The following is a 23,013-nucleotide window of genomic DNA, read 5'->3' as shown; positions in this document are numbered from 1 at the left end:
CTCGGCGGGAGGACTCCGGGAGGAGCTGTCTGTGGCGGTGCGGCTCGTCCAGCGTTTGTTTTTCCTGCCTGACGAGCTTTTCCTGCTGCCGGCTTTTCTCGTTGTGTAAAACCAAACGCGTCTTTCAGCCTCCCTGAAGGAGTCCTTTGTCATGTCAGTATTGAAGCCTAAGCATAGCTCTTCCTTCTTCACCTCCCCTCTTCCTAGGCGGTAGCTCTGAGCTTAGTAAGCAAGCACCCAGCATCCTCTAAACTATCCTTGAACTGTAAGTAGATCCCGGCTTCACATAAGCTCCGGGGATTTTCCTGCTGGGCAACCGTAATCCCAGATGACTCTGCTGCTCTGCACAAATTCAGATTTGTGAATAGTTCTGCTTTGGGCTTGGAAACCTGCCTCCGTTTACCAGTTTCACTAAGGCTGCTACTCAGCTGTGGTCGCTGGCAACCAGTGTGTAGAAAGGAATGGCTGGGTTTTTTTTGTGTCTTTTTAAAACTATGTACTTAAAATAAACTTCCAATATTGAAAATAGACATGCTTTAAAAAAAGTTAAATTCAATTGTTTTTGTTATTAATGCTTTGTTTACTCTTTGCACTTAACGTGTATTGAAAACTGAAACAGTCTGCTTCATGTCAGTATTACTTCAGGTACTACTGAATTCCTAAAACTGAAGGAGTTTGGAAAAAAAAATTATGGCTGTTACGCTTTTTTCTTAGAGTCGTAGAAACTGTTGCTTCATACCATTTATAGTTCAGAGTGGATTTGAGATATGTCTTAAATGCAATCCTCTGAGAGGTGTAGGAGTTTTCAGGGTTTTACTATGCCATAAAATTTCCTATGCTATTCTGGATTCTGAAGCTAGATGAGAGATAGGATTTATCTGTACCCTGTTGTCTCTCAAAAGCTGTCTCAATCATTACTCAGTTTCTTGCTTGTGTAGTTTCTTGGGGGTTGTTGTATTGTTTTTTTTCTTTATATCTGTTAATCTTCATAAGCTTGGTATTTTGTCTTGTTACTTCTGTTGTTCAGGGTACAAAACTTATTTTTATTTAACAACTGATCCATCAAAATAATGTCATGGCTGCCTGTATGTACTTCATGTGTTGCACTAAATTGGGCAGTAACAAGCTTAAAACATTGAGGGCTTAAGCCTAAAAAAAATAATCCCTTTTTACCTTTTCTTTTTACTGAATAATAAATACCTGTTTATTTCAGAGTGCATTTTATTTCAGAAAACATGCTTTTTGCTGTTTATTTTTTAACTAGTGAAAAGAAAATTTTGAAGTCTACAATAAATACCCAGCCTTTAATCTGTGATGTTTTTGAGACTTGCAGTGGCCCATGGCTTTGGAAATTGATTTCCACATGTATCTTCAATTAATGTAATTATATTATGTCACGCGCTTGGCAGTTACCTCATTCAAGCTGTGACTTTGCATGGTCAATGTAAAATTACTTTGAATAGCAATTGCAAGAATAGGATGGTTTATCTTTCTAGAAATGTATTACATATATAAGAGCCAAATCCTTCTGATGTAAATTGTTTTGACAACTTGTGATTGTACCTTGAAATCAAACACATGAAACTTTTCAGTTGCCCATCTTATATTTTTGGCAGATCCTGCCGAATCTGAGGAAGGGGCATTCTTGTTCTGCTTATAAAGCATCTTGAATTGCTGTAATTTTTAGCACTGTGTATCCTGCATGAGGTATTGAATGGAAAGCATGATTAAAAGCTTTTGAAGTCCAGCTGATTAGTATTAATCCGTCAACCTGCACGCATACCTAAATGTTCCTGCTATCAATGAAGTCCATTGTTTACAGTCATGAAGCTAAACATCCAGGACTTGAAGCATATGTGTTACAGTGAGAACAGTGGAAGATACCCACAGACTGCTAAAGAGAGGCAAAAAACTCTTTTGAAGAAGAGAGAAAACAACCCCCATACAAAACTCTGCCTGTTAAGATAGCTTTCTTGTTTTTTAACAATGTCTTAAAATGCAACTTTGTTACTTTTACTGAGAGGGGATGCAAAATTTCATGTATAAAAATGCAGTGAAAAGCACTGAGCAGTAGAGGTTGTGAGAAAAGTTGAAGGTAGAAAAGCTACAGAGCTTTGTTCTGTGCTGGCACATCCAGAACTGTTAAGACTATTTCATAAAGTTAGATCCCTGCTTTATTTTCACACCACTGGTTTTATTTCCCACTTTCTGCCACTGTATCTTGGGGCATTCAGCTAATCAATGTTTTCTCTCCATCTTGATGTCATCACTGAAATGACTACTCTTTTATTCTGGGAAGTGATTGTTTTGGAGTGATGCTGAGAGTAGACTTGGTCTATAGCTATCTGTTTTCAGAACAGGAACCAGTTAGGTTTCTCTGTCTTGTGCATTTCAAATAGATTTTTTTAAAGTTGAGTATTTTTCCACTATATTGAAGTTACAACCTGTACAATTTCTTTACAGATCAATAATGTCATCCTTTCAAGAAGTTCCATCTTCAGCTAGCACTTTGCAGACTTCCAATTTTGCCCATGTGATTTTTCAAAATGTGGCAAAAAGTTACCTTCCAAACACACATCTTGAATGTCACTACACTCTGACCCAGTTTATCCATCCTCATCAAAAAGACTGGGTTGGTATTTTCAAGGTAAGTAAAGCTTGTTGTATTGCTGTTTCTCAAATGTTTACTGTCTTCTCTCTGGCCTATTAAAAAAATAAATTAAAAAATTCCAACAACAGTGAAAGTTCCTGGTATTAGAATGTGAGGTTTGTAAAAAAAAAAATAATGAAAAAATCCACCTGGAGATCAGAACTAGAGGAGCAGGTACACTTCAAATCTGTTGGAGTAAAGGGGAGGTGAGATTTAGTGGTGTTGTGCTGGATTAAATGGAGATGATTTAAGAAGAGATGTGTGGGCACCGAGTGACATTGTGAACAGGACTGTATGTAGAGTGTGAACCAGAGTAAGTGTGAGATGTGTGTGGAAAGAAATAAAACTAAGCTGTAGATATCCTGGCCCACATCCCTGACTCATTTTTGTTGATAGAAGAGGCTGAACAGTATAGATCACTAAAATTATTCAAAACTTACCCTTGAAAAATGGAGAAGGGGTGAGGTCACATCTGAGTTACCTCACTTTATAAGTTAATAAAGTTTCAGTTATGGGATTAGAAATTAATTCTTACATCTGCTTCTATTTAAGACCTTGATGTGTGTGTCTTTGTCAGTGTAGCTCCTTGTAGATGATGTTTAAATTCCGTACTCAAACGGTTAATAGTTTGATTCAGGCTTTAAAGAAGTGGTGCTTTGGCAGTGGGGAAGGGAGAAGAGTGACAGACTATCTCAGTACTTGGGAACCTTTTGCTTAGAACTGTCCACTGTTTTAAGAATGTAAATGCTTGACTTCACTGCAATCTGCAGATCACCAATGGATTGTTCTTTATTCAAAGACTTCAAATGCCATTTTGCAGAAGATAGATTTTATCTAGATAGATTTTATAAACTATTGAGGTATGAATTTTGATTCTGCTTTGGCAGTCATTTGAGGAGCATATTGAGCTGGCATAAGGTAGTACTACTGCTGAAAGCGTGGCAGTTTTCTTGTTCTTCTGCTCCTTTATGTGCAACAAGCTCTTGTGTGATGAATCAAATCAGGGAATTGATTGAGGATAAGATCAACATTGTGAGACTGGATTTTTTTAGGTGGAATTCCCCAACTGAATTTCCAGTTCACCTAATTCTCTTCAACCTAAGGGCAGGAAGCATTGAGAGATGGGGCAAAGGGTGAAAATTATTTTCTTTTTGTGACTGTCAGCTTATACTGAGTGTTACAAATATACTGTCTTAGTTTAGTTATAGTACAGTGAGTTAAATGAAGCCAGCTGTCCAACTGTCCAACTTTGTCTCTAGAGATAAGTACGTGTCTGATTAATGTTTACACTAAAATAAATTGTGAAAATGTAGTCTTCTTGGTATAGATAATAGCTAGAAATTGTACTATACTGTGATCTGAGTGTAAAATTCAGCAAGTTCTAGACAACTGATTGTTGCTGGACAATCAACAAAACATCTGGAGTTCGTTTGAAAACTGATAAAACAGGCAGGGGTTTTATCATTTACCTTTCCAAAACACATAAGGAAGATGTGAATGATGCGTTGCATGTTTAGTACAGTGATTTTCAACATAAACAAAAATATTTAGTAACTATGAGAACAATAATTAATAGCCCTCTGCGTTAGCGTTTTATGCAACGAAAACAAGGCTTCTGTGAGAGAACTTGAAGCTTTGATTCACTAACTGTTCATGTAGAGCGAATGGAAGTCCATTTTACTTTCTGAGGTAAATAAGTAGTTTAGAAGACAAGCCTGTGTAAGTTGGTGTCATTTAACCTTTGCTTGGAATTGCACAGAAAGTCACTAGTGTTGCAAGAGTAAATATTGGAGAGGGAAAAGGCATCTAATTTAACAAACAAAAAACCCTCAGCCAGAAAAGCCCTAGTGGTAATTTCAGATTAATGCAGAAAATAAGTATGGAATAAGATTGATTTTAATTTTTTTTCCTTCCCTTATGATCATTGTGTTGTTTTTCATTCTAATGTTGACTTGTGTTCCATTGTATGTGGCAGTGGCTTCAAATGTATTTTGTTCTGTTTGCTCAACTGGTTAGCTGAGAATTTTTTTTATTGAACTGAACAAAATCTATAGGTACCTTTTTTGAGTGAATGGTTTTAATTTACTTTGCAAGTCCAATTACATTTCTTAAGCAGTGATGATGTCTTGAGTAGGTATTGATTATTCACATCCTTATATTATCCTGTTTGTTAGCCTAGTCCAGCTGGTTGTGCAGCTGTGCAGTAAAATGGATCAGGAAAGTGTGCTGCCAGACACAGTTGCTCCTCCCCCAGCTTTTACTACCTAGTTTCATAACTAGCTGGTTCTTCAGTTAATCACTCTGTGATGCAATGGGCAACTGTACTGGCATCTCTGTGGTGGAAACAAATGGAGTAGGACGGTGTGTGGGAGAAGGGCTACATATTTTATTGGCATGGCTCCTTAATGTGGAATGACAATTGAAGCTTCTTTTTCAAATCCTTCAGAGTTCTGTTCTGAAGAGCAGCTTTTAAGGGTTTGGTTTGTAAATTTGTTTCCTTTTCAAGTGAAAATAGAGCCAATTAGTTTGAGAAGCAAAGCCTGCTTTCAAAACTGGCTCTCAGTTTCTAGCTTGTGACTTTTAAAATGTTTATGCAGTATACCCCACATGTCTAATAGACTCTTTTTATTCCATGTACATTTGCATTTGTGATTCTTGCAGTTGCTACTAATGTTGTGCTGCTTATGTGAATAAGTGATGTTAGAAATCAAATTATTTGTAGAAGCCATAAATTGCTTGTAACAGTTTCTTTCTATCTTACTGTGGTTCTTTATTAATTTATGTTTTTATGATGGAACTTAGTTTTGCTTTTCTATTACATCACTCTCTTCCATCTGGTACATCTTTTTCACTTGATAGACTGAATGCTTGTGAGTTTCCCTTCCCTCTCCAGCATTGTTTCCAGTTTTCTGTGTCTACTGAGTGTTATCTAAAGATACCTCTTCTTTCCAAGGATATTTTACAAAACAGCTTAAAATAAGGAGCTGAGGCAAGATTAAGTACTGCCTCCCTGTCCTCCATCAGAGGCATCAAAATGTCTTGTTGGGAGGTGGAATAGGTTTAGGACTTCAGACCTGACATAGAGATGGTGGCATACAGCAGTATGACAAAGAACTAAATAAATCTGCGAACTAATAACAGAAATAAACGTAAATTCTACCAACTTCTTTGCATATGTTGTAGATGAAATGTGTTTTTTCTTGGTCTGTTGTGGTCCAAACCCGGTTTTGGGTCGAAGCCACCTTATCTCAGGGCACAATTGCCCTGTTTATTGGGATTTTCTGACACCAATTATATATATTCAGGATAGCCTTTGAATTATTTTGGTGGGTCAGTCCCTGGCTGGGAGCCTGTTTGCTTCCACCGGATATGTAACCGATTGATAAGCTCCTCTCAGAAGCACACACACACGCAGATTGTATGTTTAAAATACCACTTTACTGTAAAAGTTTTCAAAGTGTGTGTGGAAAAACTGGATATGTAAACGTACCCGGTCGGTAAAGAGAAAAAAAGAAAGGCTATTATAATTTGGGGTAGATAGAGCCTGAAGCCTTTCCCATATAGGGTCGATGAGGTGCGTGTGAGTAAGGGGCCAATTACACACCCGGAGGGAGAAGGCGTTAGGGGTGAAAGGTGTGAATGGTGATGTTGTGCTCACGTCCTCCAGAAGTCTGGGAGGGGTGAGGCAAGTTGTGGCAGCGGTGGCAGATCCAGCGCAGGTGGCACCAGCGGCAGGGACAGCAGGGACGGCTGCAGCAGCTGCTGCCTTCATCCTTCTGGTGCCTCTGGCTGGCAGCCAAGCTGCCCTGTGCCTGAGCACACAGGGGATGGCTCTTTTGGAGTTTGGGCACTGCACAGGTGGCAGGGCCACTCACCGCTGTTACCCTGAAGAGCTTTCTGCTGATGATCTCAGGAGTGCTGGAGAGGTGAGGAGTCTGACACTGTTTTCCTCACTGGACCCGTGTCTGGTGGCAAAGTCACGGCCTGTGGTGGTCTCAGTCAGGGCTGCTTTCAGCTTGGCTCCTTTTATTTGGTTTTGCTTCTCCTCGCTCTTTTGTCTTCTTTTCTTCTCTCCTAACAAGCAGCAGCGACAATGGGCATGGTAACGACCCACCAGTGGCAGCTCCCAGGCCTAGTACAGCTCCTGGTGAAGTCCCAGCAGTTCCTCCTTTATTTTTGTTTTATTTTTTCTGTTACGTCTCTCTATTACAGTCAATTTCAATGAGAGACATACTTTGAAGGACAGTTCTCCACACGCACCCAGTGTGATTTAAGTTGTTAAATGTTGAACTTCCGTAATGCTGAGTGTAAGGCACTTTCTGATGATGGTAGTAGATTTGAAGCTGTTCCCAGGAAAGTAATTTTATGTTGTTGAGAAAAATGCAGACCTGGGGTTCATAAACTGAAAGGGTAATGCTGCATAGAGGAGAATTATTCCAGATAACATCAGTTATCTTTCAAACTAGGTGTATCTAAAGGCACACACTACTTTTAAGATTCGACCTTTGGCAAAACTGGGAGAGAGAAGGAAGTACAATAAAGATTATGATACTACCCTTCAGAATAGAAGTTCTGAATATGCAGCGTTTTTATTATTTTTGTATATATTCATCTTTCTTTTTCTTCCTTGTCCCTTTCAGGAAACTTAAAACCAGGGTTTGACTCAGTCTTCAAGTCTGTTGTCTTTCATTGCTGCTATTTTTTTTTTTTGCTTTTGTGACATCTGGAGGGTCATCTGTAGTCAAGTGCCAAAAGATCTTGATCAGTTATGTCCTTGCTTGTTACCAAGAAAAAAAATAATAATAAAAAAAGCAGTTTTACAGATAAGCACTGTGTACTGGTTTCTAGTACTTGGCATGGACATCCTGAGCCTGAGTCCCTTTTCATGCACTTTTTTCTGTGTAGAAGAACCTGATGATTCCTAGTGTGGAGTCAAAGAGGAGAAGGCTTGTCATTTTTGATAGATTTCATAGGCAAGCTGTACTCCCAGAATGATCCAAGACCAGTGTCGCCTTTAAATTCTTTTCTATTTCTGATTTATCGAAATCTGGAGAGGCCCTTAGGGTAATCCAAATCTAAACCTTTGAAACGAGGAAAAATAATTAATATGTGCACTACATCTGCTTGCAAAAATGGTCTGTCCAGTAGGTGGTCTGAATCTCCGGATGGGGAAGTCTGCATCTCGTGAGTTTATTTCACAGTAAAGTGAGGTAATCATATGGACAAGTGATATTTTTTCCATTATTAATACATAATGTCCAGACTTGCAGAAGTGTTTGAAAAACCTGCTTGGCTTTTAGGAAGAAGTGCTTACTGCTCTGTCTAGGGCATATGTGTACAAGTAGAACTGGCAGATGTTCAGTATACAAGGGAGACAGGTTTAATATACATCTCAAAGGCATGAGGGAAGAATGTTATGGGTACAATAAAGACATTGCTTCAAGAAAGTAGCGTTAAAGTTGTGGGTGTTTGTGGAATATATTGTAATACTTTCTGGGTTTTTGAAGATTCGATTTTGCTGAGGCCAGCATGCTGGAAAGGCCTGCTATGTCAGCAGGTAATCTTACATATGTTAAACTAATGGCTTTAGTCTTGCTGTGTCATTAATTAACTATTCCATCAAAACTTTTCTGTTGCTCCATTCTAGCTGGCATATTTTTCTAAGTTATCTACATTACCATTCTTTTAGGATGTTGAACTATAGACGTACTTCTGTATTGAATGCTTCAATGCAACCCTAAAGAAGAAGAGGAAATTTTTGTCTCTTTTTAATGTCTATTTCTTTAACATCCACAGCTTAAAAACAGTGATCTGATGTTCTGGTGACTTATATAGGAAAAGCTGCATAACAAGGACTGAGATGATCTTAGTAACTGATTTGAATACAAGAGGTGTCTGCTTGATCTGAAAGGTTACTCATTATTTAGGAGGTCACACCTGAGATACAGTTTGTGCATTGGTGCAGTACCTGTATTTACATGCTGCTTGATTTGTCTTTTCAGTGTACTGATCTATAGCAAGCCTCAGAGTTAACTTATAACACAATTTAACAGTGGACTTAATGGATACCTAAGAAACAGATTGTCCTAGTTTGGTGGTTGTGTTGTATCAAGACAATATATGTTTTTGTTGGGTACTCAGGGTTATTTAGTCTCCTTTGGACTGCAAATAACGGTAGAACTTGTGTGAGTCATTTAAGAATTGTGGGTTTTGTTGCAGAATTATTATTATTATTTTTTAAGATACCTATTTTTTCCATATATGCAGACCATGTTACGAAGTATAGTGCAACTATAGTGGATGTGTTTTTGACCATATGCATAATGTATGTTGACCATACATTTTTCTGGCATGGAATTATCACTGCACAGTAGGGTGTGATACATACAGGAATATGTACTGGACAGTATGTCTGTTTTTAAAAAATAGTTGGGAACAATTACTGAAATTCAGAATGTTTTGAGAATTGTTATAGCCACAAATTACTGTGTCTCTTGGTTTCTAATTTACCTTCTTTGGAAAGACATGTCTTACATAACTTGAGATTACTTGATTTTTAATTTTTTTTTATTTATTTTTGTTTTAAGGAAAAGGAAGTCCATGGCAATGTTGTTCACTGTTCACTGTACTAGGTGAAGAGAATGATAATCTGGGTTTACCTGACGTTACCTTTGACAAGAAATCTTGACATTTAATTCCAAGTGTCATTGATTTTCTAAAAATACTTGCTATGGTAGCTTTGTGTGGTCAGAGGCAGAACTGGCATAGCACAGTGGTCAGTAGTTGGTAACAATTTTAAAGTAAAAGATTGTGCTAATTTATAGTTTTCATGAGGTGTGATTGTAGATGAGTATTTCACTTAAGCACCGCGTACCCTTTAAAAAGACATTCTCATGCTTATCTCTTAAAGTAAACAGTAACTTTGTTACTCTTTGATCTGTCATAACATTTCCTTGGACAGTCATTTACATATGTACCAGGTTTTCTTTTAGAGAGTTAATATGTTTTCTGTATTTATTTTGATTTATACCTAATAGGGGAGAAAGTTGATCCTGTGGTTTGGGCACTCTGTCAATGTCATTTTGACATACTCCTCTGAACTGTGAGGTAGAAATACAACCAACCAGAGATGATAATAGGTTAGGATTCTGATAGTACCTTGATACTGCAACAAATACCATATGTTCGCAATAGCTGAAGTTAAAAGATTGCCTGTATGTGTTTGTAACATTCCATAGAGATGGACTTCTTCAAGTCTGGGAATAAGAGAGCATGTTAAGCTTACAGCCTTTCTTAAAGAGTCTATAGAGTACTTGCAGCTATCTTCTGTCCCAATATGTTTTAGGGCTCCTGCTGTATAACAAATTTTTATCTCGGTATGACCAGCAAGGTCATGTCTGAAGTGGAGTCTTAAATGACTTGAGCTGAAGTAAGTCAAAGTTCATGGAGCATTTTGAAATGTCTATACGTTAATGTTACTAAAATGGACTTAATACTTTAAAAAGTATTTTTCTTCATCTCTGTGTTCTGTTTTTTTTTACAGCTGGTTTTGTTGTTTTTGTTTGTTTGTTTCAGAAATGGCACCAAATATCATTATGAGGCATGCGTTCAAAATTATATCACTTCAGTGGCATGTCAGTGTTAACAGTAAAATATCAGTAATTTTGCCTGATAGGAGCTTTTTCAGATGTTTTGATTTTTCCATCTGTTAATTTGCTTAGAATAACTTATTACTTGTAGTTGCTTTTTGTAGACAGTTATAGGCTACAGTAGTACTAGCACGTAGCGATTTTCAAGTAATGTTACTTAGAATTATGGCACAAGCCTGCTGTGAAGAAATCACTTCCTAGGATACTGGCCTATATTTCATTTTGCTTAGGCTTTTGTTTTCTTTGCTTTGGGTGAAAATAACCGTTTGTTACCATGTGAAATATGTAAAGGCTGTTGACTTACTGTTGTCAATAATAATTATACTGACGTTTGTCCAAAACCTTACCTACTGTCTGTAATTCTGCTTCTTTCAGAGGTAGTTTATTATTCTCTTGCAGTACTTAGGCTACTTTGCCAAATTGCTTTCTAAAATATGTAATTTACTTTCTGAATTTCAAGAAGTGCATTATTTATACTCTCTTAAGAGTCCTGTGGTGTGTTTTTTTTTGTTGTTGTTAAAACTGTTATGTTAGGTATTACTGTGTAGGCTTATTGGCTATGCCAAGTTGGTACAGCTGAGCAAGTGTTTCCTGGGTTTGCTTCTTTGCTCTGCCAATGTTAGAACATGAGTTGTATAGATAGGTAAGACACTTGTAATGCAGCAGAATGAATGCTTCTGTTCTTCCAGTTGCATAACAGCTTTCTGAGGTCAGGGAAGAAAATGCCAGGTGATCTTTCTTTACAGTGGTGTTTCTTTAGAGCAACACTCTCTGGCAAGATTGAGTTGACTGACTTTACCAAGGCTTTATAAAAGGAAAGGAATTAAACAAAATAGAAAACCAGAAAGGTATTTATTTTTCACATTCATCTGAAACTCAAAAATGAAGTTTGAAGGAAGTTTTACACTGTGCAGTTCTAAGGCAGAGTTGCTTTCATAGAAAATCTTACATTCCTTGTAAGATGAGTAAAGGACATATAGTGAAATAAAATGATTATTATTTTTCCTTAGTAATATATTGGGTAACTCATTATTGATATACAGGCCCACTGTGCTCCCACCCCACCTCCTTATTTTTCTAGTCAGCTAATTTTAACCATTTTGTGAAAATTTACTGTGCGTGAGACGGGGCAAGCTAATTGCACTGTTTGGCATTTCAGTAGGAAGGAGGCTTGTATGTGTGGGGCAGCACAGAAGGGAAAAAAACTTTCTTGACAACTACATGCCTATTTATTCGTAGAGGGAAAACCTGTCTTGTGTGAGTTTTGTGGACAGTTTACTTGTCCCTACTTGCGCAGCCGAATTGCAGAGTATGTGGTGTTAGACATCCTCACTTTTACCAGACTTCAGCATTTCCACTGCAGCAACAGGATTGGTTTATAGAACTAAAGAGTAGTTCATGATGTCCTAAATTGAGGTAAGCCACTTTTCTCCAAAGTAGGAAGTCAGGATATAGTGAATGGAGTACAACGTAATGGCCTATTAAAGCTTTCCATCTTATAGAGAGTAAATAAATAAATGATTGAGTAACACTGTTTCTACATAATAACATGATTGGCATATGACATGTTTGTGGGAGATGTGATGTTTACTCATGGGTTTTGTTTTAAAAATGGATTGAGAAGGTGGCAGTCAGGGTTAGTTTCTAAAATATTAGTCTGTAGGTTAATTTCTGGAAAACAAGAGAGCTGGAATTCATACACAACTTCCTAATTTCAAAATTGATTTTTTAGTGGAGCTTCTGAGCGTTAAATGTAAAGAATTGGAGAAGGTAAAAGAATGTGTTAAAAACCTAGTTAGTAGTAGAGACATTATTGCTAGTTCTGGTTATAACAAGGATTTTTTTTTTCCCCTGCTGGTTTAGGGAAGTTGCATTATTTAAGTTTAGCTTCCTCCTTACAAAGTAATGGTATCAGCATAACCAGTTGATGCACCTGATGATGAACTGCAGTTTAGAGTTCAAAACAAGTTGTGTGTGTAGTTTGACAGGTCATTCTCCTTTTTCCTCCCTCAACTCCGAAAGGTTTTGTGCTGGAGTTCTTGTGTAATTTGTAATGTTTGTGTGCTTGCATGTGGATATTGTAATGTCTGCCGTTACCCATGCCAAGTTTTAAAATTGGACTAGTAAACCATGCCTCTTGTCCTCCTCCTGGCTCACAGAAAGTTTTACAGAGTGTCCCATTGAAGTTTCTCATTTATTTAAGTTATTTTTCATGGTAAGAAAGTACTAGTGTGCCTTTGTTTTAGCTTCAGCAATTTGGAACTTGGTTTTATGTTAGTAGTTGACAACATTTTTTAATTTGTTGTGTTTTGTATGTGAAGTTATTTTCCTTAAAAGAATTTAAACTGAGGTTTTGTATGTGAGCAAAGCTGGTAGCTATTTTGATCCAGATACTGTTTCTCTGGAGTTGCTTTCATTTTGAAAGTCTTGATTATTTTTTTTTTTGTAGTATTCTTTATTTTTTTTTAGTCAAGTGCTCTTCCAGTTAACAATATCAATGAAAAAGAAAAAAAGCATATTATAAAAGTATGTGTTCTTTGTATACCATTTTAGTCACCATTCTAGTGTAAGTGTTGTGGGTTTGTTTTTTTTTGTTTTAAACTTTGCTTTCTCATTTTAATACATCAGCAAATATTCTTCATCACTAAATAGTACTGTAACTATGAAGCCTACACATGAATTATGTGTGGATTTTCACATTTTTCCTCATTTTGAGTTTTTTAACTGCTTCAGTGTTCTAAATATTAATGTAAATAAATATGCTTGCAGGTTGAGTAGTTGGCTCATAAATGTTTAGAACTCAGTAAATGAAGGAAACAAAAAAATTAACAAAATAAAAGATTGATTTTAAATACATATTTATAGGGCATGTAATTTCTCTCAATTACTCAATTTCTTAATTATTGAAGTTCAAATACAGAAATTAAACTTGCAAATCTTTCTTACAGACATTTGCGCATTTTTTGTAATGTTTTTGTGAATACACATGCTCACTGTTAGTCGTATCAGCTGAAATGGTCAAATATCAGCTGCACTGGCAGTTGAAATGGTCAGACTCTTGTTCCTACAGGTATATTTCTCTTTCGCAACAGTAAAAGACTCTGCCCTTTGCCCTTGTTTTTTGATGCATTATACCTGTGCTGTTTTTTTTTCCATTTTCTGATTTTTTTTGAATAGAAATAATACTGTGAGGTGCTAACAAATTAACTACTCATTCCTGTTTTCTAATTTGGTGTAAAATTACTAGGGTTTTGTTTCTTTTGAATTATGAGGCAACTAGGATTTGAATGATGAGAAAAGGGAAAGACAGACACAAATGAGTGCTAAAAGTTCTATGGAGCATTTAAATAGTATTTTTAAAATACCTGCATTTACTTCTTAACATGCATTCATGTTCCAGTAGAGAGTACTAGAGAGAGTCTGAACACAAGCTCAGATAGCAGCCCTGCTTCTTTCTATCTTCATGCTGACAGCTTTTCAAATATTGGAGAATTTCTCTGCTTCTACTTGTTAGGATAATTTCCAGTCCTAACATAAATCCTGTGTTTGAAATTTTTTTTCTGTTACTGTTTTGGGAATTTCCTGGAGACCCCTGCATGTATAAGCTTGGAGATACAAATAATCAAAACAGATTTGAGATTGGATTTTTTTCCACTGAGAAGGTTCTGAGTTTCTGCTGTTTCAGCAGTACAGTGGGGTCCCAGGAGCCCCATTACCCCAAGGACTAGAGCATCAGCTGCTAAAGGTTTTGTGAGGTGGCAGCCTCACAACTTTTATCTACTACTTGAACATTGTTTTATGGAGAAAACATTTCTGAAGAAGAAAGACTAGGATGAGTTTATCTGCTTTTAACTTAAAACTTACCTTTGAGTTTTCTAAGTATGAAATTAAGGAATCTACTGGCCGGGGAACTCTTTTTTTAGTTTTTGCTCAGGAATTGCTACCTTGAAATTTTACAGCTTTCACAGAAAGTGGCATTTAAGTATCTGCAATATGCAGTTACTTATTGCACATGTAGTTTTAAGAAAATACATTTATTTAAAAAAATGTTCTCTTAGGTTGTTTTGTTGTTTTTTTTTTTTTCAAAGTACAGTACTGATTTGGTGCTATTTGCCCCATGCCCAGTGTAGTCCGGGTAAGGTCTTGACAACTAACAGGTTCTTGTGCATCTGGACTCCTCTCCCCATCTGGAGACTAATGGAAGGTAGTCTGTATTATTTGTAGTAAGTTTTGTTGCTTTGACCAGAAGTCAGGGAAACAGTCTATCTTTTCTAGTTCCTTTCATGAAAATGAAAATATTTTTTCCAAGCTGGTATTCCTGATAATGATGAGAGGATGGTTGTTCACTTTGCTTCCTGAGCTACAGTGATTTTTCGTAATAAAATCACTCTGGGGCTTTTGGCAAGTATTCCCATCTTCCTTGTTGTCATTTTCACTTTTTATTCATTTCTTCTGTAGCTTTTGCTGCTGGGCTTTTCTTGTTTAATTTTTTTATTTCCTTTATCTTAAGCAATCTTAAAATGTCTTTATATAATTTTAGCCCTATTTTTAGGCAACAATTTGTTTTCCTTCTGAGCTAAAAGAAATGTTTGTCAAAGGTCACAATTAGATAATTTCTGAGCCATTCAATGTGTATTTATAGCCCTGTATATGTGACAATATAATCTGTTGCCATAGAGAAGCTTATGACTGTGTAGGAGTGTTTTGTATTTCTGAACCACTGTCTACTTCATACTAGGCTTATTAAAGATAAGTTAAGTTAAAGTTAAGTTAAAGTTAAGTTAAAGTTAAGTTAAAGTTAAGTTAAAGTTAAGTTAAAGTTAAGTTAAAGTTAAGTTAAAGTTAAGTTAAAGTTAAGTTAAAGTTAAGTTAAAGTTAAGTTAAAGTTAAGTTAAAGTTAAGTTAAAGTTAAGTTAAAGTTAAGTTAAAGTTAAGTTAAAGTTAAGTTAAAGTTAAGTTAAAGTTAAGTTAAAGTTAAGTTAAAGTTAAGTTAAAGTTAAGTTAAAGTTAAGTTAAAGTTAAGTTAAAGTTAAGTTAAAGTTAAGTTAAAGTTAAGTTAAAGTTAAGTTAAAGTTAAGTTAAAGTTAAGTTAAAGTTAAGTTAAAGTTAAGTTAAAGTTAAGTTAAAGTTAAGTTAAAGTTAAGTTAAAGTTAAGTTAAAGTTAAGTTAAAGTTAAGTTAAAGTTAAGTTAAAGTTAAGTTAAAGTTAAGTTAAAGTTAAGTTAAAGTTAAGTTAAAGTTAAGTTAAAGTTAAGTTAAAGTTAAGTTAAAGTTAAGTTAAAGTTAAGTTAAAGTTAAGTTAAAGTTAAGTTAAAGTTAAGTTAAAGTTAAGTTAAAGTTAAGTTAAAGTTAAGTTAAAGTTAAGTTAAAGTTAAGTTAAAGTTAAGTTAAAGTTAAGTTTCATTAAACCTCTTGAGAGATTTTTTTTTTTTATTAAAGGTCTAGATCCTAGACCTAAAGCACCCATTACTTACTTTTTTTTTTTTTTTTTTTCTTCTCAGTGTATCATTGCTTTGGTTTTGCTGCTTGTTTTTGTCATCTAAGAAATAAACCCGTGGAAGTTAATAGTTGTCACTTACGTAGAAAAGACTGAGTAATGTTCCTTAGTTAACTCACTTTGCTGCAGACTACAGAGACTTCCCCTTTTTTAAATGTATATGATATGTGTTCATATTTCCTTCCCTGCATTGTCACATTTTGAAGTGTGCAATCTGCAGTGGGGAAAACCCTCGTCTTCTGAAATCCTATGCAATGAAAGGAGTCATGGGACATTCCACACCTTCTGAAGACTTGAATATGCCCTGTTAGGAAACAAGTGGGTTTTCAGTAGTGTAAGATGGGGAGCTTTTGGGAGGGAAGCAGTTGGTGGGTGACAGGAAATAGGGGGAATAGCTGGAGAAAATAAGTCTGGGGTAAACTTGCCAGGGTATTGCTCACTAGCTCTAGATGTGTCACAGTTCTCTTGTTACCAGTAACCCACAGATTAGACTCACACTTGAAAATAAGGCACCTTCTAAGTGGGCCAGGAGTATTATGTGTTATGTATTATGTGTTCTCTGGTAAACTACTGTGGTTTTTTTGTATCAATGTGACTAAAGTTTTAAATTACCGTAAAAAAATCTTACGTAGATTACTGTTACAGGTAAAATATTAATAAAAAGAATTTTTGGTTTCAGAATAGATTATTAAATTTACAGATCAACAGATGATATTTAAAACAAAACAAAACCAAAAAAAAGCTACAGTCCCAGAGGAAAAGCAATCAGAAATTGAACTGATCTCCTAGAGGGACAATTTTTTGTTCTATAGTAACTGGATTTTACTCTCTCTGTGTTTTCCAAAGTGTTTATTATCAAACGGAAGGATGTAATTTTACTCAGGAAAATAGCATCAGAATAAGAATGTCTGTGTTTGGTTTTCTTAAGCAGCAACAAAAACTAGAGTTGAATGAAAAGATGACTTCAGTTCTATACAGTATTTTTGCGGAACATCAAAATTGAGTTTCTCTTTTGAAATTATAAAGATGGAGACTTTTTCACTTACTGAGAACTACATTTAAAAAAGCTATCTGCTTTTTTATTTTAAGACAGCTAGTAATGGTATATACTTCCCTTCTCTGAGGTTAAAGCAGGTTCAGCAAGAAAGTGGTGTTAACATCTAATTTGGATTTAAAGACATGGCTAATGTGGAAAATTTGCAATTTGTGAACTTTTACCAAGGAAAAAATTGTTTCACCCCCTCCCCCTTCACGTTAACAGGAAGAACTTTCCTTGTTATTTCTGAGATATGTAAGTGTATGAATAGCACCCCCAGGAAATAGAATTTCATCCACCTCTTTAAAAGCTCCTTGATGGGTGGTATCACAGAAATCTTCAAAGTTTTGGCTAAGAGTAGGCTTAAGATGTAGTATGCAAATCCATTCTGGTGGGTACATTAAGGGTCTGCACTGCTTCTATTTAATGACTGTTGCCTTAAAGAAGTGACTGTGGTTAGCAAAATGAAAATTTCATCTGGTTTTGCTGTCATTCAGCCTTGTTTTCCAATATTATGTTTTTTAGTAATGCTCATATGTGAAATGTATACCTGTATACATACATAATTGCTATTGAATTACTTTCTATTCTGATTGCCTGTCTAAATATATGTTTATCTGTTTTTTATTTCAAGCTGATAACTCCTTAAAAAACAGTTCTTAATACTTTTTTAAATACTACTGCAATGTATCCTTTACAAAGGAGGATTTAGTATGAACATGCTAGAAATTTTGGCTGTTTTAGTAATAGAAATCATTATTTGTAACAATTTTTGTTTTAGTTGGTGGGGTTTTTGTGGGGTTTTTCTTTTTTCCTTTTTTTTTTTTTCCTCCCTTTTGAAGTGTTCTTACCTGATAGAAATTGGTAGACAATTTGTCCCCTTTCCTTTTCTCACCTCTTCCAAGAAAACATACCCAGTTACTGGTAAATGATACCACACTTAGCATTTGACAATTTTTGGTATTTATTTTTTTTCTTAAGTCTGTAGAATAAAACAGATATTTTGTTCTTCTTTACTGCTGTTGTTAATATCCAGTGCCTTACAGTAGTTAATTTGGGTTTCAGGTTTAGATGCATGTATTTCAGTCTTGTCGGAATGTGTTTGTTTCTTCAGAGGATAGCATGTCTTACTGTACAGAACTGCACTTTTAGGAAAAGTCTGAAAGCAGATCTTTATTGAAATAAGTGGGAAGGCTGAGCTAGGTTTTTGTGTAGCTTTTTTTTTCTTTGCAGGCGTAGCATGTATGTATAAAATAATTAGCATTCCAGTGAAATGCTGGACTTCAATATTGCAGGACTTGTTCAAAAAGTTCTGGTTTAGCACTGTCCAATTTGGGCTTTCCAGTAAAAGAGAGAGAGCTATTTTTTCTTCCCTCCCTCTTGTATTCTGATGAACCTGTTGGATTGTGGACACATAATAGTCAGCATTGGCAGAATTACAATAAGAATAACCCACTGTAAGCGTCAGAATTTATGTGTTTTTAATACACAAATATATATCTCTATAGAAAAAAAATGTACCAAATAATAGTTTAATGTATAGTGAAAACTGTCTTGTATTTTAGTTTATATAGACCCTTTTACTGCCGTAGACCCATTTATTGCCTTAGGTAACAAGCTTAATAAATTTCATTCTCCATCTTTGACATGCTTGTTAAAATGTTCCTGATTTGTAAACATTAGGTGTCTTTTTATTGTATGTTGAAGCAGAAGTATACATATTATAATATTTTGTAAAGGCCAGATCATGGTATCTTAACTGTGTAACAAATTCTTCTGCTTAATGTTTTCTCTTTCATTTTTTTGTTGTGGTTTATTTTATGTTAGGTTGGTTGGAGTACTGCAAGAGATTATTACACGTTTCTTTGGTCACCTATGCCAGAAAATTATGTGGAAGGATCAACTGTTAATTGTGTGCTGACTTTTCAAGGTGAGTATATAGCAGTATGTACCTGTATTTTCCAACATACACAGCTTTTAAAATACTTAGCTGTTCACTACAATGCTGAGGGTTGTATAACAGTTCTAGATTTCTACAAACATAAATTGGAAGGAAATTTTAAGGGGAAGTATGTTACTTTATATATGTTTTTACACAGTAATAGACAATATTAATTACTGACAGAAGCTCTGGTGGAAACTTCAAATACAGAAAATTGCAGTTTACAGGATTTTTAATCGTGACATCTCTTAAGTGCATTGTGTCTTTACATTACCTTTGGTCTCTGGACTTCAAACATTCTCAATGTAAACTGATTCCTGTCAAAGAATAAATAATGTAGGTGATGGTTTGAAGGACTCTATAAAGAGTTGTCAGAGGGTTGCAGAGGAACTTTTGACAGTGAGGAATTGATGAAAATGACTGAAGCTTTTAAGAAAAGAATAAAGAACAAACCAGAAAATGTTACACCCACTGTACAAATCTATAGTGTGACTATGTTTTCAACACTGTGTGAAGATCATATCCTCTCCCTACCCTTCCCAGTTCCAAAAAAGGTCTAGTAGAAGGAAGATAAAAACTAAGAAATAGTTTCTATGTTAATGTATGAAGCTATAAAGATGATGGAGCCACGTTTTGCTCATTAAATATAAAAAAGGATAATGGCCATGGATTGTGATCCTTAGTTACAGTTAATAAACTATAAGACTAATGGAAACATGAAGTGCTTGGTACAAGTATTGTCCATGTAGGACGTGTAATGTTTTACCATTTGTAGGAAACGTAGTTAAGAGTACTGGGAAAAGTCTTCCAGGAATCTGGAATAGAAATTGGTGAATAGAAATTAATGATAAAGTTAGAAAGGGAGCAGATTGAATTGTGGTGAAATATGAAGAGAGATCAGTGACATCACTTGCTGGATTGAACATCAGATGAGGATTTATTATGCTAGAATCATACTCAAGCTGGCTAGAGTATCTGATAATTAAGCATTCTGAATAAAACCAGTTGGTTTTCTTACCATTCAGCTGGGTAAGGTGTGGTTTCTCGTGTTCACTAATAAAGGTGAAATCTCATTAGTTCTGGAAATGATTGTTTAATATCCACAAATATTACTGTGTGAATCCAGGTGGTGTAAGTGACTTGGTGAGACTGTAGTTGGCAACAGTTTGGTTGCATAACCACACAGAAATTCTTCTGAAATAATTTGCTAGCAGCATGCAGAGTTACATAGCTACAAGAAAGACGATTGAATCTTACCTTGTGAAGTGGTGAATAATTTTTTTTCAGTTTTGAAAAATAAGCTCTTTTCTAAAAACCCTCCCCCTATGACTCGCTCGGTACTTGCAGCTTGTTAACATTGTGTCATCCATTCAGAGCATGAGCATTCCCGTGCATCAGCAAGTAAAAACAGCAGAAGCAAATTGGTAATTTGACCAAAAAACCCCCTATGTCACTGCATGTTATTCTTTGTCTGGTGTCTTTGGTTGTATACGTATTCCAAGGCCAAAAAAAATAGCTTTTTGTTCTCTGATTGTACAACAGTTACATAATAATGTGATCTATCTTCAGAGCATCTTAATGCTAATGATTCTGTTTCATAAATATATAAACAGCAGCTCTTACCTAATGTAAGGTGATGTGTATGTATAACACCTATTACCTGACACTTCTGGCTTTTTCTCAAAAGAAAGGAGAAAGTGTTGGGGTTTGAAAGTTACTAAGTAGGATGACTTTTCTGCTGAGATAATGAGGATTAAATTATTAAGTCAAACATCTAATAATATATTTACAGATAGAGACTTGTATGTTTGTGTAGAATTCTTCTTCAAATATGGATTTATTTTGATAGGATACTATCTACCAAATGATGATGGAGAGTTTTACCAGTTCTGTTATGTGACTCATAAAGGAGAAATCCGTGGAGCAAGCACACCTTTCCAGTTTCGTACCTCTTCCCCTGTTGAAGAATTGCTCACTATGGAAGATGAAGGAAACTCTGATATGTTAGTGGTGACCACAAAAGCTGGACTACTTGAGGTTTGATTCAACAATTCTTAAAATTTTACCCTTTTTTTTTTAAAAAAAATTATACATATGCATACACTCACAGGATATAGTATTGAATAAGCCAAGGGGAAAACCTATGTATATATGTATGATGTATGTATTTCTGGCTTGTTCCCCAGTGTTTTTATTTTAATTCAGAACATTTGTAGGTTAAATGAGTAAGGATTTTAAACTTGTTACAGGTATGCTATAGCACTAAGCATTGGTTGGGGAACTGTAAGAGAGTAGATAGCTGCACATCTCTCACATCTGTACTCTCCAGCTAACCAGAGGGGCTAAGATACCCTTTGTGTGAAATGGTGCCTGTAAGGAAAATTAAGGAACTAGTATACTTTTATTTGTGCATGAGTGAAAAGCCCTGAAAACTAACCTGAGTAATTGCAGGGGTCTTAAGTATTTTTTAGTAGATCTTGTTTTATTTAAAGGAGTACTCTGTGTTATATTCTTAGGTAGATGGATGTGGTTAGATCTACATGTTTACATCCAGAATAAAGATGTTTCAGTTTGCTTGTTGATATTTTGAAAACTCCTTTAAAAAGCCCAAACAGCAACAACAACAACAACAACAAACAACCCCAAACCAACACAACTTGATCATAAGAGTTGCTTATTAGAAAGTTACTCTGTACAATACCCCCTACCTTGTAATCAGATGCTTTATCCTCTTGTCAGTTGCATCTGGGCACATACATGCATGTATTCAATTTAAAGTTTTCAAAACTTAGAGGTAAGAGTCTTTAGTACAGAGCTGTATCTGGGATATTTTTGCTTTTCAGATATGTATCCACAGTACTAAAAAAATAATTTTTCAAACCTTTTTTGTTACCTTGGTTCGTAGAATCATAGAATGGTTTGGGTTGGAAGGGACCTTTAAAGGTCGTCTAGTCCAACCCTTCTGCAGTGAGCAGAGAAATCTTCCAACTAGATCAGGTTGCTTAGGGTCCCATTCAACCTGACCTTGAATGTTTCCAGGGTTAGAGCATCTCTGAGCAACCTGTTCCAGGTTTCACCACCCTCATAATAAAAAATTTCTTCCTTATAGCTAGTCTGAATCTACCTTCTTTTAGTCTAAAACCGTTATCCCTTGTCACATTGTTACATTTCCTACTAAAAATCTGTCCAGTCATTTTGGCTATGTGTGTGTTCATTTTGTTCATGAAACTCCATAAATGTTGCTTTAAAGTGTGTGTCTCTCTACACTCAGCAGCCATTTTTTCACTAAGCTGTCATCATCGTAATTAGCTCCTACCTAGTTGCTGTCACTTGGGAACAGTAAAAGCACTTCACTTAAGGCAGGAAAACTTGAGCATAAATCAAGACACTGCAAAGTGTGCTGTCTAATGGTAACCCAGTACTGTTCAGTTAAAGCAATGAAACTTCAGAAACTGGGGGGTGAGGGGAAAGCAGAAGAATAACCTAGCCAGAGGACACACGTTATGTGCTTCTGCCTAAACACTGAAGTAATTTGTTATCTGCTTTTTTGATAGGAATAAGGGGGAAAAAAATTACCAAAAAGGAATGTTTTTGTTTTTACAGTTTAAAATTGAAAAAATAATAAAAGAAAAAGAAGAGTTATTAAAGGTAACTTCTGTTCTGGAAAAGGAAACAGCACAACTCCGAGATCAAGTTGAAAGACTGGAAAAAGAACTTAGCCATGAAAAGCAGAGATATGACCAACTGCAAACAGAGCAAAAGGTTAGTTGTTTAACTGATTAAAGCTGACTCATAATGTCTGTAATCCTCCTTTTTCAAGAACCAGTTAAACTGGGTGAAAATCTGCTATCAAAACCCCTCAGCAGTTAGACAGACATTTATGCTAGCATAGGGTCAGTTCCTATTAACCTCCTGCCACTATTCCTTTTATGTCATAAAATGGTTAAAATATTTAAGGCTTTTGGTACCAGGCTTGGTAAGATAATCGATGACAACTGTTACCAGATGTTTGACATTTAAATGTGGAATTCATAGTAGAAAGCAGTTGATAGTTTAAAGTTTGCTTACATTAACTTAAAATGGAGAAAAGCTTTTAAAAAAAACTCCTATTAAGGAATAACTACATAGAACACAGGGTATTGGAAATGGTAAAAAAATTTTGGTATTAAAACCAAAGATCAAGACTTAACAGAGAATACCAGGGCATAAAAAGAGTAAAAAGTGACTAGTAACTTCTCTA

At 35.6% G+C, this 23,013-nt stretch overlaps 1 protein-coding gene across 3 annotated transcripts in view; it reads left to right on the top strand.

Annotated features, from left to right (window-relative positions):
* TAX1BP1 (Tax1 (human T-cell leukemia virus type I) binding protein 1) overlaps positions 1-23,013 on the top strand; it is a 62,611-nt gene that overhangs the window by 852 nt on the left and 38,746 nt on the right. For 2 of the 3 annotated variants that reach the window (XM_010007556.1, XM_010007555.1), the window contains exons 1-4: positions 2,471-2,647; positions 18,659-18,761; positions 20,623-20,810; positions 22,377-22,535. In XM_010007556.1, coding sequence (XP_010005858.1) covers positions 2,471-2,647; positions 18,659-18,761; positions 20,623-20,810; positions 22,377-22,535 — 627 coding nt within the window. Of the gene's footprint in view, positions 1-2,463; positions 2,648-18,658; positions 18,762-20,622; positions 20,811-22,376; positions 22,536-23,013 lie in introns of those variants that run through there. The other variant, XM_010007554.1, reaches the window with a different exon arrangement.

This window comes from Chaetura pelagica, unplaced genomic scaffold (assembly GCF_000747805.2).
Source record: "Chaetura pelagica isolate M959 unplaced genomic scaffold, ChaPel_1.0 scaffold10, whole genome shotgun sequence".
NCBI lineage: Eukaryota > Metazoa > Chordata > Aves > Apodiformes > Apodidae > Chaetura > Chaetura pelagica.
This window is presented reverse-complemented; position numbering and strand designations above follow the sequence as displayed.